We start from the raw sequence: 25,868 nt of genomic DNA on the forward strand, positions 1-25,868 counted from the left end.
AAGATTTAATTTGTGCAAGTATGGATCCACATGTTCTGTTATTGGATGTGAAAAAGTTTATGTTCTATTACAGGATAGGATAATAATAAAAATACTTTATAAAGCTCTTTTCCAAACCCTAGGACACTTGTGTGTAACAATAACACACTAAGAATCTACCTTTCAGAAAGCTGGAGGAAGGGCATCCAATAACAAAGTAGCAGTGACAGAAAAAGATTGATCCCCAAAAGTCAGAGGTTTAGTCCTGGGTACAGAGAGCAACAGAACAGAGTCTAGAGAAGGGAGTGTAAACGTAAAGAAGTTCAGACATGTATGATGGAGCCAGATTATTAAGTATTGTTAAGGCTTCGATTATGTTATGCTCCAGCTCAACTGGAATGAAAACCAAGAAGGTTTGTGGGCCTGAAGGAGAATTTGAATAAGCCTATTAAAACTTACACGATATGTAAAACATCCATCCATTTTCTAACCATATTAATCTTGACAGGATAATGGAGGAGCCAGAGCCTATCCCAGCAAGCAACCCAGTCCATGCCAGTCCATAGTAGGGCATACACAGACACACACACTCACACCGAGGCCAATTTTCCCACAACCCCATTGTCCTGTTAGTACATGTTAGGACTATGTGAGGAATCTGGAGCACATGGAGGAAATCCACATGGACACTGGGAGAACATACAAACTCCACACAAACAGCACTCCAGGATTTGAACCCAGGATCCCAGCACTTTAAGGTAGCAATGCTAACCACTGTGGCACCTGTGTAAAACATCCCTTCTGAAAATTTGTAGAAAGGGTAAAAAGGGGAAGGTAAGAAGGATAGTTACCTGTTAACTGCTTTTTTTATCCATTCTTTGACCAAACTGGCATTTACTGCTCAGCCTCTCGATTAAAATTCTGCTTTAGCCAGACTTCTTGGTCTCAACACAAACATGTTTATGGCAGCAATATAAGTGACCACATGGCTTAAAAAACAGAGCCATGTAGAACCAAACAGCACAGAAGGAAATCACAGTACCTAGAAGTGAAAAAGAGAGGATGCAACAAAATGGTGCCCTGGTGTTTTAAAGAAGTAGAATGACATCTAGCCATGAAACAAAATTGAACTTGCAAACTACCAATAGGCATCTGACCAAGAAATGACACAGAATCCTCTCCAGGTGAAGTAAACAACAAATATTTTTTGTTTTAATAAGTTTCCACACAAGAGATGTTCTAGGGTTACAGGAAAGTTAGTCACGTCGGGTCCCATTGCTGCCAGATCCCAGACAATACAGTCAAGGTCCCAGAAATGTTCAACGAGCACCTGGACAATCTCCACTGCATCCTTTCAGTGTTCTGTGATATCCCTGTGGCATGGGGTTTGTCTTTCCACTCTTAAACTCTGCAGGACTTATTTGAATGCGCAACCTGTATAGGTTATACTCATCTATACCTATACCATTTCAGTTTGTGAAGTAGGATAAGGGCCTAAGACATGTGAGTAAGAAACAGGGTTTGGGGTACACATTTTAGTTTGGGGTTATGGTTACAAACTCTGCATAGAGATACAGTATGTGGGACCTCCTACAGAATCTTGGAAAGGAAAAATCCTTCCTCAGGCTCCACATCCTTTCAAACATGACTCCTCCACGCATCTGACAACTCGACATTACCAACAAAATGCTCAAAAAGGTCCAAAATGCTCCTCACCTGTCACTACATGAGGACTCCTGCTTTCATGAAAGCCAGTCTGGAAAAACCTTCCCCAGGAAGACTCCACCTGGCTTTAAGAATGGAAATCACTGGACTTAACTAACATGTGCCTAATTACATCACTGCTAGGTTAATTGACTTCTGGGAAAAATGGCTCTGGTGTTAGATTGTGTGTTTTTGTGGCTATCTACCTGTATCCTGCCTTGTACACGTTGGTTACCGGAATAGGTTGAATGGAGGACTGCAATAGAAAATGCCAGATACTCAGATGTTGTAGGTAACGGTACAGGGCCATCAAAGGGAAAAGTTTGTTGACATTCTGTTCCATTATTACGTGACTGATGTGACAGTGTCTGACATTCTAATTTTGGTACTTTAATGCATATATATATTTGATATATTAAATGTATTTTATTGTACAGTGCTATGAGATTCTTAAATCATAATTATACTGTAAGTAAAATTATTTTATTTTGAAAGCCTTTGAAATGTATTGGAAAGACAACACATAAAATAAAGAATTATCATTCTTTAAGCAAGTGTCATGATGTAGACGGTAATAGCAAATACATTTGTTTGGTCTGAAAATCGGCCAGTTTGTGTAGGATTTCAATTCTAAACACTCCAGGATATTTCAGTCAGTGTGATTTGTTGTGTCCTAAACAAGCCCCGTCATTGTTCATTGTTCGATATGTATTACTCTAACGAATGGAGAATAGCACAGCGCAACCTGATATTCACTTATCAACCCACGACACACAATTAGACAAATATGCCCTCATCCACATCTGTTATCTTTCTTTTAGATCTTTTTAAAAGACATCTAAGCTTTTCATTTAATTTAGTTTCAGTCAAAATACGACTTGAATTTGCCAACGCAATGAAACAATATGCCTTGGGTTTTTTTTTTTAAGCCACGATTTGAGGGTCACGTTGAGGTGTCATGAAGTTATGTAATTCTCACATTACTCGATTTGATTTCGCTCTGACAGGAGGCACATTTTAGACAAAGAAATGAATCATTATACAGTACTAGCGCGTTATCATATACTGTACATAAAATTAAACTTTCTGGGAAGAGACCCACATTTGAGTAATTAAAAAAAGACATAAGAGCATGTATCCCCAGATTATTTCTAAGTGTATGAACATTGTATCTGTATGCATCTCATCTTTACCTTTTTGTACAATGCAACTGTATTATGTACCCCTGATGATGTTATATGCACTGTTCTGCGTACTGTATATTGTAACGGAACGGGGGCTCAGGCGGGCGCCCTTGCCGCATCTGGTCGGCCCCTGCACCGTCCGGGGCTCGAACCCGGGACTTCCGCGTCTCTCTGCAGTGACCTAGCCCTGTGAGCTAAAGAGAGATCTCTCTACTGCCCGGTAGCTGTAGTCCTGCTATCACAGGGAAGGGCGGTGACGTCACCTGCTCTGGTACGCCGGCTCTTACACACAGTGCTTGTCGGCCGTAAGCGTTACAATATATTTTTATGTTGCAATAAAAAAGCATAAAAATTAGACAAAAAACCCACTACTATCGTGACAACCTTACTGTAATTGATTCATTTCTGGTTCGATTTATATCATTTTCATGGAGTGACGTCATATAAAAAGGAGGAGAGACCAAGATAATTCTGGAGTTTGCCCTGCCACAGGATTGATTCTTAGCAAGACGTACATGAGAAATACCATTAAAAAATGGAAACAATGAACTTTGGATTTCTAAATACAAAGGTTTACAAGTAAAGCAAAGCACAAAACGCCCAATTCATTTTGATTTTCTCTTTAAATGTAAGTTCCAAACACTCAAGCAAAGCACTAGGTTTACTATGGAACAGAAAAATGGTTTTCACACGAACTTTAATCAAATATAAAGACACTACATTTTAAATACAGCTCCATTTGCAGCTTTTTTTTGCATAAACAATTGCTAAATATTTTCTTTCTCAAAAATCACACTGTTCGTTAAATAACTTATTGCCAGTGAAAGACTGGCGTCGCAGCCAGGGTGTAACCTGCTTTGTGCCCGTTCCATGGCGGGACAGACTCCACCTTCATTGAGACCCTGAATTGGTTCGATAGAAAATGGATGGAACTCTAACTGCCTAAGCGCCTGAAGATATTGTCCTGTACTATGCACAGGTATCCCTCTTTTCAATCACGATAACTGCCGTAAAAAAGTTTTGTGTGGAAAGAACAGACAATTTCAACAATTTCCTTCACGACAGGGTCAGGGCGCGGCATGTGAAAATGGAAAAAAAGATAACTCAGCATTAAACGACCTTCATGGGTGCCTGCACTTTCAGAACGTCATTGTTTGTCAAAAAGCTGCTTCTCAAAGATTTCCACCTTGTGTCCACTTAAACATAAACATTTGTACGTCAGACGTGATGGGGCAGTTATTTTGGCTGGATTCAAAACCAAGCCTTCACATTGGAATTAGACTTCACCCTGTTTCTGTTGCTGCGAATATAACCGCGCTCTCTCAGTTTTCCATTCCACTGACTGCAAGGAGGTAAGACCAATATTAAATTCTTAGATATAACGTGTACGATTTTCTTGCTTCCATTTTTAAAAGATGGTGATCGGATATTGATTGATATGGATTTCTAAATGTGTAGAAATAGTAATACTTTTTCCAGGATATTGTATTTTCCTTTGAAATTACAGAAGAAACGGACAAAATAATCATATGGCAGCATGGAACACTTCTGCTGAAAAAACGGTTAATAGATTTTTACTCCAAAGAAACTGGCAGAAATAATTTCTTATTGCTAACTTGACAAATTCTATATCAGTGTACTGCAGTTTAATTATATAGGTATCAAACCAGTACTAGCAAATTACTTTTAACAATCCAATTTGTTATTAAGAATAGTGACAAATTAGAGGTTGGATCTGCAGTGAAAATGAAAAAAAAAGTAAGGTGCTGTCCTTGTCTTGTGTGCTGTTGAAACAGTTTAATGACTCATAAATAAGATCTGCTGTTTCCTTGAAGTACACTGAAAGAATACCATCCAGCTCAGGGCATTTCTTTACCTTAATGTGTTGTTTCACATTCTTGGTTCCTTCCATCAGCTCCGCTGTGGCCATTTTCTCCGGAGCCCTTCTCGTTTTGCGGACAGGAGATCAAGACCCAACTCTTAACTATTGACAAGCTCGGTGCCCTATATATATATTTTACAACAGACGTTTATGAGGCAGGTCAGGCCCTTGCTGCGGCTCTCCAGCTGATTCTTCACAATGGGTGAAGGGGTGAGGGCAGCTCATCCTCACAGCTAGGCTGTTAGGAACGTTATGCCAAATACCCTCTGTTGCATTCATTAGGATCTTGGCCGTTGACTGAAATGACCCTCGTTACTCCCACCTTGAACTCTCAAGGACATTTCATGTACTGAATGCTTTATAGTCAGGGAGGGGGGAGGGAGTGGTATGAACTTTGAGGTCATCAGCAGGGGGTGAAATCATAGGTGATCTAGGTTAGGAGCTCCAAGTGCTGGTCCTGGAGGCCTACATGTGTCCTGGGTTTCATTCCAACTGATCTTAATTTACCCAAATGAAGCCTTCACTGACCTCACAGGTTGCTGGACTGGAACATGCATCCCACATTTTCTAACAGCTTTATCCAATACAAAGTTGGGGAGTGGGAGCCAATTTTTTTTTCTATGTAAAAGTTTGGGATTTTATTTTACTTATCAAATGCAAGAGTTAAAAGGCAGCCTTCAATATGTTTAACAGCTGAAAACAGTCAAACAGCTCAACTCAGACCCCTTTCCTAAGTCAGTTAAAGGTTCAGTTGTGTAACTGAGAGCTCCTCTGAAACAAAGACCAACAAGTTTGTATGTGGGTCCCCAAAACCAGGGCTGAGAACCCCTGCATATTGTAATGTGTTAAACAATCAAGGTGGGTTTGAAGTACTTATGCAATTTTATTATAGTTTTTCTTTGATTTTCTGTGATTTTAACATGCTTAAATTCTACTTTCTGCATAATGTGCTGTTGTAAAAAAATTCTTTTTAACTTTCATATGGGAAAGAACGGACTTCTCTGGCTTTACCTTATGCTTGGGCTAGAATGTGTTAGTCTGGTATTAATCTACCTTGACTGGATTTTGTTTAGCAATAAACTGATAATACTGCTTGCTGGTTCTTTGTGTGCTTCAGTTTAGTTCTGTTTCCAAACAATGTGTTTCTAGTGGGTCAAAGTGGGAAATGTGTTTGAGCCAGTTTTAAAACAGCACAATCAACAAAACTGTTTACTCCATAACAGTTTATAAAGATCACACATGCTCACTTGTGTAAGGTTAGGATTTTTTTTTCAGTGTAAGAGTATTCTTCCTTTTAAAAGCACACTTATTCCCTCAGGACTGAAAGGCAAAAATGCTTTAACTGTATACCACAGAAAGATAAGGCATAAAATTGATTTCTACTTGGGGGGAAAAAATAAAATTCCCTCTGGGTGCTCCTGTTTCCTCCCAGAGTCCAAGGACATACTGGTAGGTTAATTGGCTTCTGGGGAATTTTGCCCTGGAGTGTGTGTGTCTGTCTACCCTGCAATGGCCTGGTGTCCCATCCAGGTACCTGGTGTACCCTGCCTTGTGCCTGTTGTTTGCTGGGACAGGCTCCAGCATCCCTGGGGAGACCCTGATTTGGAAGAAGCAGTAGATGAATGGATAGCTGCTGACTTGAAATCTATGGGTTCAACACAAAGAAGGTTTGTGTTCTAAATGATCAAATTTATGCATGGAATTACTCAAATGAAAACCTACCTTATATTGCACATTCCAATAAAACTCATGATCACAGATACAAATTGCTTGAATTAATTAAAATGTGTTCAAAATTGAATGAATTGCAAATGAAAAAACAGTTTTTAGTCTTTTGACAACACTTTTGGGGGGCAAAAATTCGATTTGAGCATTAATGTTTTTCAAAATCTGTGTCAGATTGACAATTTAATTAAGAACTAGTCACTCTGCTGCCATGGGCATTGTTGCTACCATAAAATACTTTTTTTGTGCATTTCTGTAAAGAGTACAATTGTGATCAACTGAAATATTTTTATACAGTATGTTTTGTTTTCTGTTCAGAGTTTCAGATAGTCAGACCCACACATCTGGACAACAGAAACCCTATTGTTAGACCTACAGCTTTACAAATATTTTATCAATGGGCATTTTGTTATTAACGTTGTTAACGTTATTCTATTTTGCAGTTAAAAAATTTTCATTTTTTTTTTCATTGAGGAGCACTATTACGAAGCTCCAAAGGAAAGCAAAAAGCAATGCACTTTTCTTATTTTTGCATTCACTTACAGGTCAGAGGTCAGAATGGAGACATACGCAACTACCCAGCAGCCTCTGACAGCTGTCACATCAGACATAAGCCCAGCCTGGTCAGGCCAATGGAGCACTGGACTATGTGACTGCTGTGAAGACATGGGTGTCTGTGAGTTCGGCTGTCTGTCTGCCTTAAATCTTAAGAAAATTATCTTTGTGTCTTACAGTGATGAATACCTGTCTTTACCTAAATCAGCATCCAAATCAAGGATTAAATCAAAACATCAACTCAGGGCAACACACCTTGATTTAATAACTCTGTCAATGCCTCCTTGATTTAAATCAATGAAATCCACTGTTTTAACAAAAACGTACATGACATTCACATGAAATCAGCATGTGTTCTGCAAAGGAACAAGCAGAGGTTAATTCCATGCTGAACAGCAGAGAGAAGAAACCCAGTGTTTTTAGCCTCTTCAGGTGTGTCATCTGAAGGTTATAAAATAGCTATTCTGTGTTTGCTTTGAATTGCTTAAATATAAATAAATTACAATTAATGATTTTATTATTTTCTGATCCGTATACAGAATAAGAGCCAAGACAGGTATTTCTTAACTTCCTTGGCTAGACTTGACTAGATTGACTGAATTTAGTTCAATGACTGACTGTATTTGTATCGGTGAAATTTACATCTCCCCTGTTAGGTTACATCTGGCAAACTAATTCTGGACACCACGATTAATATGACAGCAGCTGTGAGCTGTAGAGAACTGGATGGATGCTGGCATACTGAATTGCACAAACATTGTAACTAGAATGATTAACGGCTTGCCAGGATTTGAACAATAAGTGACAGACCGAATAGTAGCATGTAAGCAGTTGGTGAAACGTGGTTCCTGTAACGAACAGTTCTTTCCGGACCCTATGCGGACGACACAGTCCGACGGAGTGGGGGAAACACTAGGGAAACGTCATGCAGGAAAACGGGGCTGAAGACAGGGGGGCGTGTCCAAGGTGCGCTGGTGCACGGGGAAGGTGTGGCCGAGGCGAACAATCCGAGAGTAGTCCTTAGGGAAAATCCAAAACGCAAGGGTAAGTCCAAAACCAGGAGATCCATCAGAGCAAGAATTAAAAAACCACGAAGGCCGGGTCGGAACCGGCGGACGGGGAACAGGAACGGGAACTGAGATTAAAACCTTAACGGGACCAGGCGCTTCCAGGTCCCGGACTCGCACGATATGGAAATCAGATGCAGAGCCCGGATGAGCGTCAGCGCCTGGCTTTTAAGGTGGGCTGGGGATAGGGAACAGGTGCAGAGAATAAAGTCTTAGTGAAAGGGCTGGAGCACCCTTAAGGAGGGGGAACTAATATCGTGACAGTTCCGTTTAGCCCTGTTTTCTCTTTCAGGCTGTTGTGCCTTCTGGTGTTTTCCCTGCTTTGCCTGCAAGACCACCAGTGAATTTGGGGAGTGCCTGTGTCTGCCAGTCCTGGATGGCATAGGCTGTGTGCCACCTGTCTCCCTGGCCATGCGTGCTGCTGTTCGAGAGCGCTATGGCATCCAGGTAGTTATTCTATGTCCGTCTCCGATATAAATCTAGTTTCCAGTGCAGCAGAAGGTGGTGTATGCAATCCGACCTTTTGGCCTTACTTTTAATTAGCTCACGGAAAATTTGGGTGGTCAGAATTTCGAAGGTAGTTCTCAGAGGTGGTCCCTGACATCAGGGCTGACAGTCCTACTCTTCTCACGACATCCGTGGAGTGGACAACAGGGTCTCGACAACATCCACAGTGGCTGGACAGAGCCGTCAGCCGGACACGGCAATGTCCACAGACTGCCAGTTTCAGTCATTTTCTTTCTTCAATCCTGGTCCTGGAGGGCTGTGTCTCCGGGTTTTCTTTCCAGCTTGGGTCCTAACAGGTCTAAAGGGGATGGGGTGGAAGGGTGGTGCAGTGGTTACCATTGCTGCACAACACTAGGGCCCTGGGTTCAATTCCTGAGGTGCTGTCTGTGGGGAGTTTGTATGTTCGCCTGCATTTGCATGGGTTTCCTTCAGGTGCTCCAGTTTTCTCCCACAGTCCAAAAACACGTTGGTAGTTTCATTGGCTTCTGGGAAAATTGGCCCTGGTGTGAGTGTGCGTGGCGGTGTCTGTTCTGCAATGGACTGGCATCCTGTCCAGAAGTGGTTTAAAAATGGATGGAAGGATTAAAATGGGGGAAAGTATTTCACATCCTGCAGCTTTATACCGTACAAACCCATCAGCAGCCCGTCTGACCTGCTCCCTGGCATCTCACACAGTTCCCAGGATTAGCAGATCCGTACTTTGATGCTTTCTCGTATGTCTGGAGCCATACCTCTTTGTGCTGAGACACGTTCAAAACCTTGGCCTCAGAGAGAACTTTGCTATCTGCGTGCATCTCAACGGTTTCTCTGCAATCCGATCCTCACGGGACGTCATCACCACCAGACTCGTTTCTTTCTCCCTTCCTCTCTCACTTCCACCTGTTCACCCAGCCCTTCAGGTACAGCACTGTACCGTGACTGGGACAGGACAGGCAGCCCTGGTTTCCCCTGAGTTAGGGAAACTATAGCCTCTAGCTGAGGAATAATTCAGCATGTGAAGCAAATGTGAGCTGTGTCTTTAAACTGACTGGGGTTGATTAAATTAGATAAGATCACTTTATTGGCCATATACAACTTCTTGCATTAAGGATTTGTCTTTTCACATACCCCAGCTTGCTCTACATGAGTCACACAGACAGGGAGAGAGAAGCCTGGGGTCAGAGCACAGGGTCAGCCATTTATGTACTGTAGCACCCCTGGAGCAGCTGGGGTTAAGGGCCTTGCTCAGGGGCCCAACAACCATGAATAGGATTCCTCTGCCAGCTGCAGGATTTGAACTGGCAACCGGTTCAAGTTCAAAGAAGGGAGAGCAGAGTAAAACCTGGTCAAAAAGTAATACCATACACAGAGTAATTGAAGGAACTGAAAACCTTCAAGCTTTGAATCAGATTCCCTGGTGTGTTCAGATAACCTAAATCTATTATTAAACTGCTATTGACACTGAATCAAAGATGGGTTAAAATGCCTCTTCTCTTTTATAACTTTTCTGATGTTCTTTTGTCGTACATTTAGACCTAATTACTGTCCGGAGTTTTTTTTTATGGTTGCTATGTCTGTATCAGGATCGTACAACTATTCGTAGCAGATATCTGTATAGAGCACATATTTGCAAACAGATAATGCAAATTAATTTGAAGAATCCTACGCAGTTAGAATTCTGCCCTTTTAAAAACAAATAGGGTAGACTGTTTCCTACCAGATTCTCCTTTTGGAATTTTGTTTTCACTCTCATAACCATCTGATGCCAATGTTTCAGGCACAGAAAATACTTTTCTGCAGTGTTCAATGTTCCATGAGTAAATATGGGCTACAAAAAAACTTTTAAGATAAGATCTTGCTTATTCTGGGATTGCGCAACAGGGCAATAAACAGCTAAAGACTAAGGAAAGCAAAAAACCTGGTGCATAAAGTGGCCATGTGGCTTTTTTGGGGGTGGTGTGTTGCTTTACTGATGGAAGACTGGAGCTGTGCCTCTTGTGATCCTGTCAGTTGTTTACTGCATTTAACAGTCATCCATCCAACCTTTTATCTAGCCATATCTTCCATTGTCAGGGTCTTGGGGTCTATCTAGAGTCTTTCCCAGCAAGCAACAGGCCCAAGGCAGGGTATACCCTGGATAGGATACTGGTCCATTACAGGGAAGATAGACACAAAGGCCAATTTTCCCAGAAGCCAGTTAACCTCCCTTATGTCATTGAACTGTGGGAGGAAACCAGCGCACCTGGGGAAAACCCAAGCGAACACGGGGAGGACATACAAGCTCCACACAGATAGCACCTCAGGTCTGGAATTGAGCCCAAGGCCCCAACCACTGCACCACCAGTAAGACAATTAAATAATATTCAAGATCTTAGAAAAATATTAAACACAAGGGGTAACTAATAAGTGCAGTACTGTACCCTTCAATCCCCATATAATAATGTGCACCTCGCACTGTGCATTAGCCAATAAATATGTACATACACTAGCTGTATCTATTACACACAGACCATCACAACCCTAATAAATTACTTGTTAAGTATTGAAGAGTTCAGTTAAATGTTTAAATGTATAGGTTCAGCTCCCAGTCTACAATTGTAAAAGTGGGTACAGCTGTGTATTCTGGAAATATCAGAAACAATACCCTTAAAGTAGGTCATTTAGGAACTCGAGACCGAACAATGAAACAAATCTAAACAGACAAGCAGATTAAGTCATTGTTTAGCACTGGAGAAAGAGTTTAACTGGAATGAAATCCAGCTGATACAGTGTCCAGAATCTCGGTTAGTAACCCTTGCCCTAAATTAACACATAAGATGGAAGCCCTGTATTTACATTGTCTTGGGGACAGTTTACAGTATAGACGAAGGCAAACAGTCACTCCCTTTGTATTTTTAGGCTCTGTGTTGTCACCTGTGTATGTCAGCTCATTGGCAGTTTGTTTATGAAATAGACAAGGAATCCTAACAGATATTTGTGTTGTGCCATCCTCGTGGGCAGTACCTATTTCTTTATTGGCATCTCTGTGATTGATCTTTAACATATAGAGGTAGTAGCATAGGCTTTATTCAATGAAGCATAGTTTAGACCTTATCTACAATACCTGCTTCTCTCTATGCTGTGAGATGAGGAACTCTTCCCCTATTCTCCTGCTTAGTGTCTGTGCCAAAACCATTGGTTTTTGAAGCCTGGTTTAGTAATATGTTTCTTTGGCGACAACAAGTGGTAAACGTCTGCCAATACACCACACACTAATGATTCACCATCCATAACAGTATGGCAAAAGGATATTACTACTTATTATATTAAAGACTGGTTTGGGATTCATGAAGGTTCTTTTCTGCAAACTTCACTTTTTGTATGAAATTTAAATCTACTCAATAAAGAGTAGGGTGACCAAACAATGAGCAAGATTCTAAAGTGCTGATATGGTTTAGAGTTCCGTGCTCTGTGTTGGGATGCACAGGCCAGTACAAACACAGCTGTAACCTTTTCACACATTTTTCTGGAACTCTTTGGAACAGTGTGTTGAAATCACCCTCTGTTTCAAAGCAGGCACAATAAAAACGCCACAGTCTATATTTTTTCCCCACTTCCACAATAAACTTTTTTTTACCTTGAAACCTGTTTTTGTAAAGGAAAAAAAACTATTACAGATATTTACTAATGTAGAACCTTGATGGTTCTACAAATCAGCTTTTGAAGAAAGATGTGTTATTATGTTGGTTTTCTTTAGGAACAGCTGTGAAAAAAATGCAGTTAATTCATGTTAAATTAGAAGAATGCACCCAATGTAAAAAACTGTGAACCCTTTCGCTCTGACAGGGAAATATCTACAGCGACTGCTTCTATGGCTGCTGCTGCTACCCCTTATCCTGGTGTCAGATCTCCCGGGAAATCAAGAGACGCAACCAGTCGCTGACCTTCACCAACTCCCATGCCTCCACCCTCACCGCGGGCTTCCTCCCGCTCTCCAACGAAAAGAGCGAGCACCTCTCTTAATCCATCCAACAGTAGCCCTTCACTTCTCCACTCCAGCCCCACAGCTTCACACACCCGGAAGACAGATGCACACAGCCTATTGTTCTCTCTGGGGAAAAGGAGAGCTGCAGGAAAACGCTATGGAAAAAGACACTTCTGTAAATGATACAAGAAGATGAATCTTTTATGTACAGTATCTAAAAATGTTTCTCCACTTTATATGGAATTTAGCACACCCTGTATACCGATAGCGTATGGCTAGGATTGCTCTTAGGGTAGAGGAATTCAATTAAGTTCAAGCTTCTTTATCCTTTGGGGAAATTTGTTTGACAAAAAAATCCAGTACAACAATACAACAAGGAAGATGAAAATTACCAACAGAGAAGACAGTACAGTAGTATTACAGGAGATAAGGCCGTTATTTTACAGAGTTTTGAGGGTGATATTGCATGGGAGGATGAATGATTTCTTAAGTCTGTGGGACACAGAGATGTCCCCCAGATGGGAGCAGTGAAAATTCGCAATAGCTCGCAATTCTCTTGCCCGTCTTGACAATCCACTGTTTACTGAGGATACTTAAGTTGATTTGATTTTCCTGAATTAGTTTGCTATTTATTTTCACTAATTTTCATCACCTATTACAATTACTGATGTTGTCAAGCCAACAAGGGAGACAGTATTTTCAGACACTTTCAATAAAAAAGTAATTGAAATGGCTTTCCATTTAATTCATGGAGCAGGTCTTAAACAACAGTTGTGCTGTCATTGTCATGATTTGTGTAGAGCTATGTACAGTATATTCTTAATTGGCTACAAATTTTCGGTAGTCACATTCTTTGTGGATCACAATAGAATTTAGGCAAATAAAGTAGCCTTAAATGTCTGTTTTATTGGATATGAAATGAAAACTGTTAGTGTGCTTTACTCCACTTAATCTGTAGTGTATCGTATGTGGCAGATGTGTTTCTTTGTGTTGACATGTGGAGGTAAAGTCTTCTTGATTACATATTACATTTTAGGATTTTTATTATGACTTAATGTGGACCTAATTGCATCTTTGAGTGAATCTGCTTCCTTAAAGTACCCTTTTAATCAAGAGAGCATGTCAGAGAAAGCGAACTGAAGGCCATGTGAGTGCTTTAACAGTGAATACAACTGTAAAGAATACCACTGAGGAGATTTCCTTCTTGAAATCTTTAATAACCAATCTCCTACCTCCATATTTCACAGTGGGCACAAGAGTAGCATGAGGTTCACCATCTGTACAACACACTTCTCCCCAGTGAGTAAGTCCAATGGCTCCACCTGTCATTCGGATGTAGTAGTACAAATTCAAGTCAACACCTTTTGTGGCTTGCCCTGAGAAGAAACATCTACAGTAGCTTGCAACCCTGTCATGAATATCACATTCCTGCTGTCTTTGTTTTCAACAATGTGTACCAACTCGACTCATAATCACTGGTAGTTAGACTTGCTTGTAGCCACTACCTTGCAGGTGTGACAATATTCTAGTAGTCTTACTTTCTAAAAGTGTGTTTTTGTAACATAGGGGAAAAAGTGACAGGCCTTTATATAGAGTAGTTCTGTAGATTTCCATTGTACTTCCAAAGTGCACAGTGTAAATGTACTGTAGATATGTTTTTGGTGAATATTTTAAAGAACCACTTAAGGAAACAGAGTCCTGCTGCACTGCTAATTAAGGTTGCTGCACAACAACAGCAATAGAGGCAGAAGCTCGCAAGGGAACTGAATTTGTCCCTGAACCAGAATTTACCCCTGAATCCTGAACTGTATTACTGACAGAACTGGTAGGAAGGTTTTAACTTAGGCTGGAATAGAAGGGAAACAGAGTAAGAATCATTTAGAATAAACACTGCAGCACAACCCAGAGGACATAGTGAAAACTACGCTGAAGTGCATTTCAAACTGAGAACTGGAAACATTACTTTACACAAAGGTGTGTGGGAGTGGGGAACATTCTCTTCACACAGCCGTGCTGTTCAAGCTGATACCTTGGCTTTCTCTGAGATATGGCTGGATGAGATTCTTGAATCAACAGGATACTAACAAAATGAACTAGATGTACAGAATGGCCTCCTTTTGGTTTGTAACCTTCCTTATGGACTTAATTATTCCACAGGTCAGAAGCAACTATAAGACGTGTCGACAGTACCCTGGTGCTCGGGGCGGCGTGACCAAGGCAAACATGTCCAAAGGGAGTCCGTAGGGTAATCCATAAGTGATCAAAAGTCCAGAGCCGGGTAATATATTCTAGACAGACATGACAGAGTTTAAAAACTGGAGCAGGATCCGGTGCAGGGAGGAGGAATAAAAAGGGGAAACGGGGGCCAGGCGCAACAAACCCCGGACCCAGATAGCCTATGCCGTCGAGCCCCTCCTGGACTCACTGGTAGGCGGGCATCTAGGTGTCCATCTTCCAAAGCGGAGCCTGGAATGGTGGGAGTGTCTGGCTTTTGAAGGGAGGGGCTGGAACAGGAGGCAGGTGCAGAAAATCAGGACAAACGAGAAAGAGTCGGAGTGTCCTTAAGAGGAGGGGCTTACAATCATGAGAGATCCAGATATCTTCAAGAGCCTATTTGGATGTAATCTTAGGGTGTGCGAAGGGGAAACAAAATGCTTCTTCTTTCCCCAGCTGAAAAAGTAAAAACCCATAAAGCCTCTTCTCACATCAGGCAGACACACCTTTCACTCCATGTAGCTATCAGTTCCATCTGAATTCTGTCAATGAGCACATTGCATTGTGATGTTAAACTGTTCTTCTATTGAACCAGTCACTAAACCTATCTGTCACAAGCACCTCAAAATCCTTTTGTAGAACATGGCATATTTCATTCTTTCAAAGACTGTGAAGAAAACATTGTGCAAGATATCCAGTTTGACATGTACTGTTTACACGTGTATTGCCCAACAGTTATCCTTTCCACTTGAGTCATTACATCTTAATCTGGGCAGAACCTGTTTTTTTTAACCCTTTATCACGCAGATGAGTCAATTCAGAGTGACCATAATACTTTATGTAAAGTAACAACAGGTGTGTTCCCACCCAGAATCCGAATCCACCCAGTCCTTATTGTGGGTTTAATGCTTTGCAGTTTCAAAGATTTAATGGTGGTATTTTTTACATTTTCATCTAACCCATAATCACAAAATATAGGCATTTGATTAATTAATTAGTCATACCCATTTTACTATTCCTCAAGTTGTAGGGCATTAATCTCCTGGGGAAATGAAGGCTGAAACACATCAAAGTATCGCTCCAACAGATGTTCACAGATGTCCGGATTTTCATACATTTGTTGGTTCATTAAATCATCATGCACCTTTGATGCTCAAGCATTCATGTGCTTAATAGAGAAATAGAACTATAACCAAGCATGATAAAATTATAATTACATTTATAAATAGAAGTCATAACAATTAGAAGTGTGAGATAATAGAATACATTATAATTAGATGTAGAATTAGAAATTACATTTAAAAAACACCTAATGTGTTAAATCTCAAGATAGAGTTAAAGGTAGACATTAATAGCTGAGAATAAGAAGCTAACTTGTAAATGAGAGTCTTAACCAAAGAATTGAAACTAGCCAGAGAAACCATACGTTTATATAGAAAGGTAGAAGGTTTCAGAATAATGAACCCCAAATACACAAGGAAGCTTCTACATTTCTCTTTCAACTAAACTACAGCAGGCAGAGAAAGGTGCATCTGATTGTGTGTCTAGTGTAGGATGGCGGCGCTGGGGTTAGCACTGCTGCCTCACAGCAATGGGGACCTGGGTGCAATACTGGACCTGGAGTGCTCTCTGTGTGGAGTTTGAATGTTCATGTGGGTTTCCTTCCACAATCCAAAGATATATTGGTAGGTTAATTGGCATCTGGGAAGATTATCCCCGATGTGTGTGAGTATGTCTGTGTCTGCCCTGCAAGGGGCAGAAGATGCCCTGCGAAGAGACAAAACACGTCTGGGTTCTTAGGAAGACAGCATCTCTATAATATACACTAGGCCAATACTCAGGCTGATTTCTGCCTGGAAGGCAAAGTGACGAGAGCAAAGGAGAGAGCAATGGCAAAGTAAGCAGAGAACGCTATGAAATACAGTAAAGAGCAATTAATTATTTAAACAACTGTATACAGACTACAGTACCAGGAGACATATCTAAGCAATTCTCACAGTAGCTTTTATATACCATTCTGATGGAGAACAGAAAACAAATCACACACAAACCAAGCTGGACAGTCTTGTCAGTGGTGCTGTGTAGACTAGCTTTGTTCAGGTATATTTTAACAGAACCCATTCACGCGTCATAAAAATCCTGCTGCACTCAGAGGAAGTGAAAACTACATCCTAAATAAGTAGACAGTTGTAATTAATTACCAAATCCTCCCTGTGATATAGATACTGAAATTCTCCTTCCTGCTTATTGGATGAATTTTCACAGTGGCCTGTGACAGAATGACATGCTCGCACTACCAGGTCTGCATACCAATGATTCCAGCTATATTATGTTGTTTCTGTTCTTTCTACTGTCACTGTTTTTATGGCAATAAAAAGTAGAATACAAAATATTACATATATAAATTAAGGATTATGTACTTTGTAGCTAGATACATTAAAATGTAAATGTATATATCTATTATTTAAATCCCATTTAAAGTTAAATTTGCCATCTTTCTTGTCACTGTTAAAAGCAGCACATTCACCAGGCTCACAATTCTATCAGGTAGATGAGTTGCTCTGTTTAAGCTGAGACCTAGAAAAGTCCAGAGGTTGCTGCTTCGAGTCTGGGATTGCTTCTTGCTTTCCTCAAGGAGCTGTGTGAAAAACGCAGGGCCTAACAGGGAATGTGAAGGTCTACCAGCGACACCCCTGCACCCAAGTTGTCAGACATCCTGCCTACGGTACATGCTTTTTCACCTGTAAAAACTCTAGGGCTTACAAGTGTTTGCTAGAATGCTTTCTTTCAATCCATTCAAGTCCTCTAGTCATTACATATGAACTGTCCTATTGGTTTATATTTTTGATTGATTATATTGGTTGAAATGATTGATTCTATTGGAGCGAAAACTTTAAATAAACCTGTCTCATCTGTAAATAAAACAGACACTTATGTTGCACTTACTTATTCACAATAATTTGTTTCTATTGTGTAACATAGATCTCAGCTGATCGGGAGGAAAGTGACTTGAAGATACTGTATGTTTCTGGAGTGTTCGAGAGAACCATCATTTCAGAGGTTGATTGCAAACCAAATCCTCTGTCCTATCTCTTTCCTTATGCCCTTATGCCCTGAAAGGAATCCTGACATTTTTTGACGATTAACAAGTTCTGCTCTAAATAGAGACAATCAGGTTAAACTCGATTGACCAACTGTGTGACTGCATCCTTGGAACAAAGTTGCACATCAGGGTTACTTCTGTCTTCAGTTCCGTCAGACAAGTAAAGAAGTGTGTTTGATTTGTTGTCTGGCAGACTACAGTGCACTGCTTCTTCTCACACTATACGCTCCTGAGACCCCACAACTGCAACTAAACAGCTCTTGGTAAAGGTGAGCGCTGGCATTTTCTTAATATATAGCCAGAAAGGCAGATAAATTTGTTACTAAGTGACAACGCTGCTAACATTTCAGTTTTCCCTCATTTGAATGTAAAATGTTTTTTAGGTTAACTCCCTTTTTCTCTGACTGTTGTTAATGTTGTTCAAAATTTCTTAAAATATTATGCGGCAAAACATGAAAAAGCAAAGCACACCTTGGTTATGTTACACTGGCATTTTTTTTGCAGGGCAAAATCTTTGTTTTCCTGCCTATACCCTGGCTACCTGTCCCATATTTTACTTTCCGTTGGGTTTACCTGATTAACCATGTGACATTTCCTAGGATGTTATTTAATGTTGATTTGTATTATGGTATTGAACTTGTTGTGTTGTGTTATTGTTGTAAATGTTATACGTTTATGAGCTCTTTATGTGCAAGACCAATTCCCTTAGGGGTGCATTTAAATTCAAATTCAGATGTTCTGTGTTGAAACAAAATCAAATGCAATAAGCCATCTAAACATGAATTTAGATTTTATTAATGGCCTCACATCGTGATCGTCATCACTTTCAGAAAATACCTTGTTTACCGAGAAATGTGAAACCTTTGAGGAAGTGCTATATTGTGTATCTTCACCTTAAATGCTCGAGAAGGGATGGGCAGTTAGGTGCTGCCCAGTTTCTAGACTCAAGAATGAAGCCTAGGAATTTCCAAACCCAGAAGTGTTAAGCTGTTATGTTCTATGGCCATTTTTGGTTTGTTATTGTTGATAAAGCACAAAAGAAGGAACTTGTCCAAACATTCGTGGACAGATAGTTGAATCATGGCCCAGCAAACGTTAACATACAGTAGGTGGTACAAACATTAGCACAGGTTTCAGATTTACAGGATCAAATGACCATTATTTAAATTTCTAAGAATACCAAATTTACAAGTGTAAATTTGTGCTTATCCATTATGTGACCAAACAGATAATGGCATATGTTCCAGTATATTTTAAACTTTGTTTTTTTGTGGCAGGGACAAAGTGAATCCATATATGACAGTAAATGCCATACACTCTTTTTCTTCCCAAAGAAATATGACATTCCTTTTTCCCCACAAAGGAGAGCAGAGGGTCTGATAGCCTGTCTCTTTCCTGATAGGTCAGAGGCAAGGATGTCAAACATGGTGGTTATCCAGCAGCCCCAGAAGATGTATGGTGTGAATCAGTCCAACCAGTGGAGCACAGGCATCTGCGACTGCTGTGAAGACCTTCCTAGCTGTAAGTCCCCCTGTGTGCAGTCATGACATGAACTCTCCAGTCTCAAACTTTTCAAACAGGAGCCTAGGCCCTGCTGTCTGCTTACAAGAGTTTTTGAGCTTTTCTGAATGAGGATATTCCATCTAAAAGTCCACGTTGCTGTGCACTGGGTTGTGAGTTTGCCCATATGACATGTCCCACACAAGCTGGACAGTTTTGGATGTTCTACGTTACATGCCGTGGGGGCAAGGTTAAATCACAAACTTCAGCAAACACCCGAGTTCCTTTTAATACAAAATTACTGCACACATGCAGGTTTTTGTCTTAAATGGAACATACACCCCTCTTCCAGGAGAGTGAAACTACAGTAGTGACAGTGGACTTGATAAACAGTCCTTCACATTGATGAAGAACTTCACCATAGCAATGACTACATCTTGGACTTGACAATATGACGTTTAGTACAGGCTCAAACGGAGATGTCAAAAAACAAGTTCCTGGAAGGCACAAGGATGTTTATTTGTCTTTCACTTCATTAATGAAGTCTTTCACTTCATTAAGAGCATTCAGTTATTTGGAATTTTACACTTCTGGGCTAAAATAAGATAAAGGTATTGTGTGGTGCCAGACATAGTGACGTAATATCATATTCATACAGTATACATCGTATTGTATAAAAAATCCTATATGCCTCAGCCCAAACAAACTAAGCAGTCAATTGTGTGTTGCTGGGTAGGCCCAGGCGTACTGCCCATCCAGAATATAGATATCACCCAGTGCCATGAGCTAGCAGCTTTACTCATTGAACCACTGGAGGTAACCTCTATGACAAAATCCAGACGTTTTCACAGTACTGTTTAGGGCATACAGGTTTGGAGTGATCCGGTGCCCATGTCCAGCAGACAATGGATGTAAGGCAGAGTATACCTGTCTGAAATGACACCTGTCTGTTGCAGGGCATGCTCACACCCACATAAGAGACAGTAAACAACAGGTCTTGGACTGTGGAAGGAAACTAGAGCAACCAGCCGAACCTTCATGGTCACGGGGTGAACATATGGTCTCCACCACAGTCACCCCAGGATACTCAAACCCAAACATCCATTAATCCTGCTGCATGATTCTAAAAACAAGAGTGTTTCTAGTTCTTTGACAAGAAGACAAAAACAAGTTTCTTTTTCCAGGCTGCTTTGCATTCTGGTGTTTCCCCTGTTTTGCCTGCAAGACTGCCAAGGACTTTGGGGAATGTCTCTGTCTGCCACTGCTGGATATTAGTGGCATTGTCCCACCCATAACTATGGCTATGAGGGTAGGAGCACGACATCGATACGGTATTGAGGTAAGAACCCATTAAATCACTTAGATCTCATGTTTTTTAACTACATGTTCCTGCATTTTCATGTCAAAAATAGGATGCTGAAGAGCATATCTGACTCAGGAAAGCTTCCATTAATATTAGTATATTCAAGATACCAGCATCAGAGCTACTTACCTCCTCATCTAAAGGTCAGCAATACTGTTCTATAGGTCTCCTTAAATTAACTTCAACTTTCAGGTCTATTGTGGAAGGTTAAAGTGGTGCAATTAAGCCTAATTTTGCTGACTGATAAACAATTTGTAGTGGGGCTTTGCTGCCGGAGTATATAAAGTATGACCCCTGTGTGTTCTAGGACAAACCCAAATGCACTAGTGCTCAGAAGAAACTAACCTTTCTCCCTGCTTTCTTCCCTTGTTTGCAGGGTACCATGTGCAAGGACTGTTTATACGCCACCTTCTGCCCGTGCTGCTCCTGGTGTCAGATTTCCAGAGAGATGAAGACGCGCAATGAACAGATCATTTTAGTCAATGCCAACTCTGGCTCTGTCCCTACGAGACGCATGTGATCATTTAATATTGTCCGTGCTCCACACAGCCAGCTCTCTAGACCTGGAGCAATATTGCTCCAGGCACTGATTGCTGTGCACAGTAATGTAACTGATGTGTATTTCTGTACTCCTTCATGTTTTATATCATACAGTTTTATTATCAAATTGTTAAATGCTATATTGTACAGAGGTCTTACAACCCACAGAAACCACTTGTTAACAAAGTCTAAGTGACCAGCGGCCTTATATTTATAATTCAGTTTCTAGTTTTAATGTTTTTATTTCTGTACACTGTGCATTTATTGTAAAGGAACTTGAATACCTGGTTTCCAGTCTTGGTTTTTTTTCAATCTAATTGCAGACTGTTGTTTTGTTTTAGAAAGAAAAATGGAAGGACAGATTGTTTGTAAAAACGTATTGAAACAGGAGTGGATCATCTGGGAAAATGTCTTCCATCCATCATTACAATGCTGCATTATAAGAGCTGGTCTATATATCTCAGAGCTATAGGGCACGAGACAGGACTTGTGCCCTATGGAGACGCCTCTTTCTACAGATTGGTAGAAAGTTTTGATGGAATTTTAAATGTATCTGCCAGCAAATTAATAATTGTTTCAGCCTTTTGAGTATTCGTATGTAATTTTCATACTAATAAACAAACTCCATTGATGGATTTATTTATTGGCATTTTTTGTTATCTGTCAGTGATGCATTATACATACTGTATGTGCTGCATTGCCATGCTGAACAGAGATCATAAAGAAGGTTCAAGAGGGATGACAACAACCAAGTTCAATCAGCCCCAGCTGTCAGTAATTCATAGTCAGAACAGACATAATTTCCTCACTTAAACAATATAAATACTACACATGACCCAATTCTCTTCCTCACATTTGTCTCTTCGCATCCCTCCTCTACCTTATTGCCACCTGGGCGGCTGCCCCTTGGTCACTCCTCACTCTGTCTGGGGGTCCCAGCCTCCTCGTCCTGTGGCCAGGAGGTTAGCCCTCAGCCTGGCGGGTTAACATTTTCGAGCCATGTGATTGTATTCGGACAAAAATCAATATTAACAAGGTAACTAAGAGACAATGTTGATGCCCTGCTAAGAAATAGAACTTCAGGAAAAAGATATGCACGGACTACACCTGTGCCAAGAAGTGGATTTATTGCAACACTCGTTTCCAACAGCTCTCGGTTCAGAACACAGACGCATGTGACAGTGACCACTAGGGGGGGTCACACTGCCATATATCCACGGAGGAAACGTTGAGCATTCAAACATTCACGCACAGTGTACTTTTAAATAGTATAGACGCAATTGTATAGAGAGCACAGAGAAGCAAGGCGCACTCCAGAATTTTATAAAGGGCTACACTAGCTCGTACTGAACAACAGATAGGAAATGCTAATGCCAAACAAAGATACATGCCTACAGAAATTGCTTGGAGTTCATTAAACTTCACCAATACCTTTAGAAATTACCTTAAGTAATTATTAAAACAAACAGCAGTTTTTTTAACAAAAGAAAAACGTAGACGAATAAGTCAGCAATCTAACTGTACTGAACGTGTTTTTCTTTTAGCCAGGCGCTGATAAAAAATGAGTAGTAATAACTCTGCTTAGAATCTTTTGTCCAGCACTGTAAAAACATAAGGTGTTTAAAACAAAGTGTGATAACATTTTGAAAAAAGAAGAGAAATCATTTTAAAAAAAAATTCAGAACCATTTCATTCACTCTGATTCTAGACATCTAACAGGTATCATCGAGTTGTTTCAAGATGCTACAAACTTTGGAAACATCCGACTGGCTCAAATAAGACAAGAGCTATTTTACTGGCTGGAATGAACCAGTTTTGAAAGATCAAAACAACTTAAAGCCATTGTGTCTTGGGTTGGATTTCATGTTAGGGTGTCTTCATGTTCATGAGGTGCTCAACAGATGATCCCATGTCCTAACCAGTGTCATGGGATGACAGGCTGTCTAGGTTAACAGGTGTCTTCAGATTGTCTCCATGTAGGTCTGCTTTGTATTGGACAGGCGGTCTGTCCTCCAGGCAGACATTACCCCTTGAGCCCAGTGCTGCCAGACACACACTTGTTGTATAGTTAAACAACTATATGTAATGTAAAGTCACATACTGTATGCAGTTGTTCACATACAGTAGGTAGCTGCGTCAGCATGCGTAAGCTGTAAAGGAACAAGTAAAGGTTTATTCCATGTTGGAAAGAGAAGTAAAGAAACACAATGTTTTGGCTGTGGAGCCTTCCTGAGTGTGAATAAGGCTCCACAGCCCAAATGTTGTGTTTCTCTTTCAGGATGGAATAAACCTTTTACTTGTTCCTTTTCTGTATACACTATACATTGTATAATAGATGCTATCTTCGAGGACATCTCTTTAACAATCATCTGTTTGAAAGTAATTTTGTGTTTCTTTTTTTGTACACACCTATGTCAGGCTGCATGATTTTTTCAATACAGAAGTTGCTTGTGTTTAACATTTGCATAAGAACTCCTTTGAAGCCAGTTGTGCAATACTGAAACTCAGGCTCATTCTTCAGTCATGATGACATGCTTTAGGTATGATCTCAGAAAACCCAAAGAACTGGTCAACCCTGTCCTTAAAACCCACATTCAGAGACCAAATATTCTAGTTCCCTGAAGTTCGTCGTCTTAGCTAGAATACAGACTTCATCAAATTTACTTTGGATAAATCTTTTATAAATCTTATCATAAGGGTGCTGACTGGGATTGCAAGTGGGTGAGTGGAATTTAAACCCAGAAAAGTCTCACAAAACACTAATAAGACCCAATCTCATTCTAACTTAATACAGCAAAAACATTATAGCTTTAGAACAAACTCAAAGCAATGGGTCCAGCTCTGAGAGGGTTGACATACACTACATTGAAGGAGCTAGAATTAGGCCGACAAAGAAATTATTTTTAAGGGCCCATTCATGGATGTGGTTCTTAGAATATGAAATACAGGCCAGGGGATTCACTGAAAGCAAGATTTCAGTGAACATGTAAATGAATTGATCCAGACAATGCCATATCAAGACCAAACAGTAATAATCGGACTGGCCGTGGGTCTCCAAAGTTCTCGGGTGTCCATTCCTTTTCCCTGCGATTCCACCCAGTGCCGGACTTCCCCATTAGGCACCAATTCCACTTCAAGACAAAATCAGTTTATTTTACTTATGAAAACGTAAAATTAATAAAGAGTATGAATTTTACGAAAGTTTGCGGCTGGAGAAAAATAATACTTCTGTGGATATTGTAGAACACGGTTCAGAAAAGTTATAGTGTGTGTTGTTTAACAAAACAATACCGAAAAGCAAACTAGAAAAATAATGACTTATTTAGGAAAACACCAAACTGGATCGTCAACATTCAGACGCTCCGGATTTAACGAGTATTCTTTAAACGCTTATTAACTGCCTCTTGGAACAAATCTTTCGCACTAATTCGATTTCAAGGCTGGTTTTCTTTTCAAGTACGATGCCTGATCACCGTAATCGATCTATCCTCTGTCCCCGAGAGCGACACTTTTATACTGCACCACTCGATGCAAGACACCTGTGTTTAGTGAAATACACATGCGAGTATTTTAGTTCCTGTTTCGCACGGGGATTCCAGGAGAACAATATTGTTGATGTAAGCTACTATGTGAATAACATCGTATTTTTATTTTTAATAAAAGATTCCATACAAACAATTTTGAATGTCATTAAATCTCATGACCGCCAATATCGAGATCTTTAACATTAAAAATATAATTAAATAAAACAGTCTGACATTCGATATAACCGTTATTTAATAAGCATAATACAAAAAATAAATAAATTCCGCTCACAAAACTTAGAAATAAATGGAATTTAAGAGGTGTCACTGGGAGTTAAAGGACCGAAGATTGTGTAATCTGGAAGCATCAATTTCCGCACTGCTACTTAGAACTGTCAAACCTGCGCATTTAGTTGAAATTGATAAACACTAGCAATTTGTTTTAAAACATTTTTTCAGTAAAAACTGTGTACTCATCTTACATGAATAAATATGTGGAATTGGGTTTTTTTTGGCGGGGTGGGGGAATTACACGCTGTGGTTGGTAGTAGACCCAGAACGCACTGTATTTACATGCTTTCTTGCTGCTACACTGTTTTCCTGTTTCGTCCAGCACTTGGGTTCAACACATGGCTCACGGACCACTGCCTTTTTCATCACAAACCGAGAAATGGACAATAATGAATACTATCTTGCATTTGTGAAGTGTAATAGAAGACCCCGTGGAGATGTCACAGTCACCATTTTGCTGCCGATTGCAGAAACCAAGCCAACCAGTAGGATGGTGGAAGTGTGTTGACATAGGGAGGAATCTCCTTTCCCACAAGAATGACTTGGGGGAAGGTGGAGGGACAACGTACTGTGCAACAATCCATTGGCAAAGCCCTCGGACCTACTGTAACAGTTTGTTCCTGCAAGCAGATCAAGAAAAGTAGATTTTTTAGCAGCACCTACAGTAGTACCAGGACTGGCTATTTATATCATTTATATAATTTATATCAGGGATTGGCTCCTTTAATTCTCAATTGCTGGAACCCTACAGGATTTATAGACAGTTTTTCCTTAACAAGCGAATGAA

At 40.3% G+C, this 25,868-nt stretch overlaps 2 protein-coding genes across 2 annotated transcripts; both read left to right on the forward strand.

Moving 5' to 3' along the window:
* The first annotated feature begins 3,794 nt into the window (after positions 1 to 3,794).
* LOC102694464 (placenta-specific gene 8 protein-like) lies at positions 3,795 to 13,596 on the forward strand. The gene is made up of 4 exons (XM_006627345.3): positions 3,795 to 4,219; positions 7,020 to 7,150; positions 8,389 to 8,543; positions 12,408 to 13,596. Exons 1-4 carry the CDS (start codon positions 4,095 to 4,097, stop codon positions 12,582 to 12,584), a joined length of 588 nt encoding a protein of 195 aa, XP_006627408.2. The 5' UTR covers positions 3,795 to 4,094; the 3' UTR covers positions 12,585 to 13,596.
* Positions 13,597 to 17,987: 4,391 nt separating this feature from the next.
* Positions 17,988 to 21,905, forward strand: LOC138236775 (cornifelin homolog A-like). Its single transcript, XM_069186814.1, has 4 exons — positions 17,988 to 18,132; positions 19,266 to 19,384; positions 20,548 to 20,702; positions 21,103 to 21,905. Exons 2-4 carry the CDS (start codon positions 19,279 to 19,281, stop codon positions 21,244 to 21,246), a joined length of 405 nt encoding a protein of 134 aa, XP_069042915.1. The 5' UTR covers positions 17,988 to 18,132; positions 19,266 to 19,278; the 3' UTR covers positions 21,247 to 21,905.
* The last annotated feature ends 3,963 nt before the right edge of the window (positions 21,906 to 25,868 follow it).

The sequence above is a fragment of the Lepisosteus oculatus genome, chromosome 3, assembly GCF_040954835.1.
Source record: "Lepisosteus oculatus isolate fLepOcu1 chromosome 3, fLepOcu1.hap2, whole genome shotgun sequence".
Taxonomy (NCBI): Eukaryota; Metazoa; Chordata; class Actinopteri; order Semionotiformes; family Lepisosteidae; genus Lepisosteus; species Lepisosteus oculatus.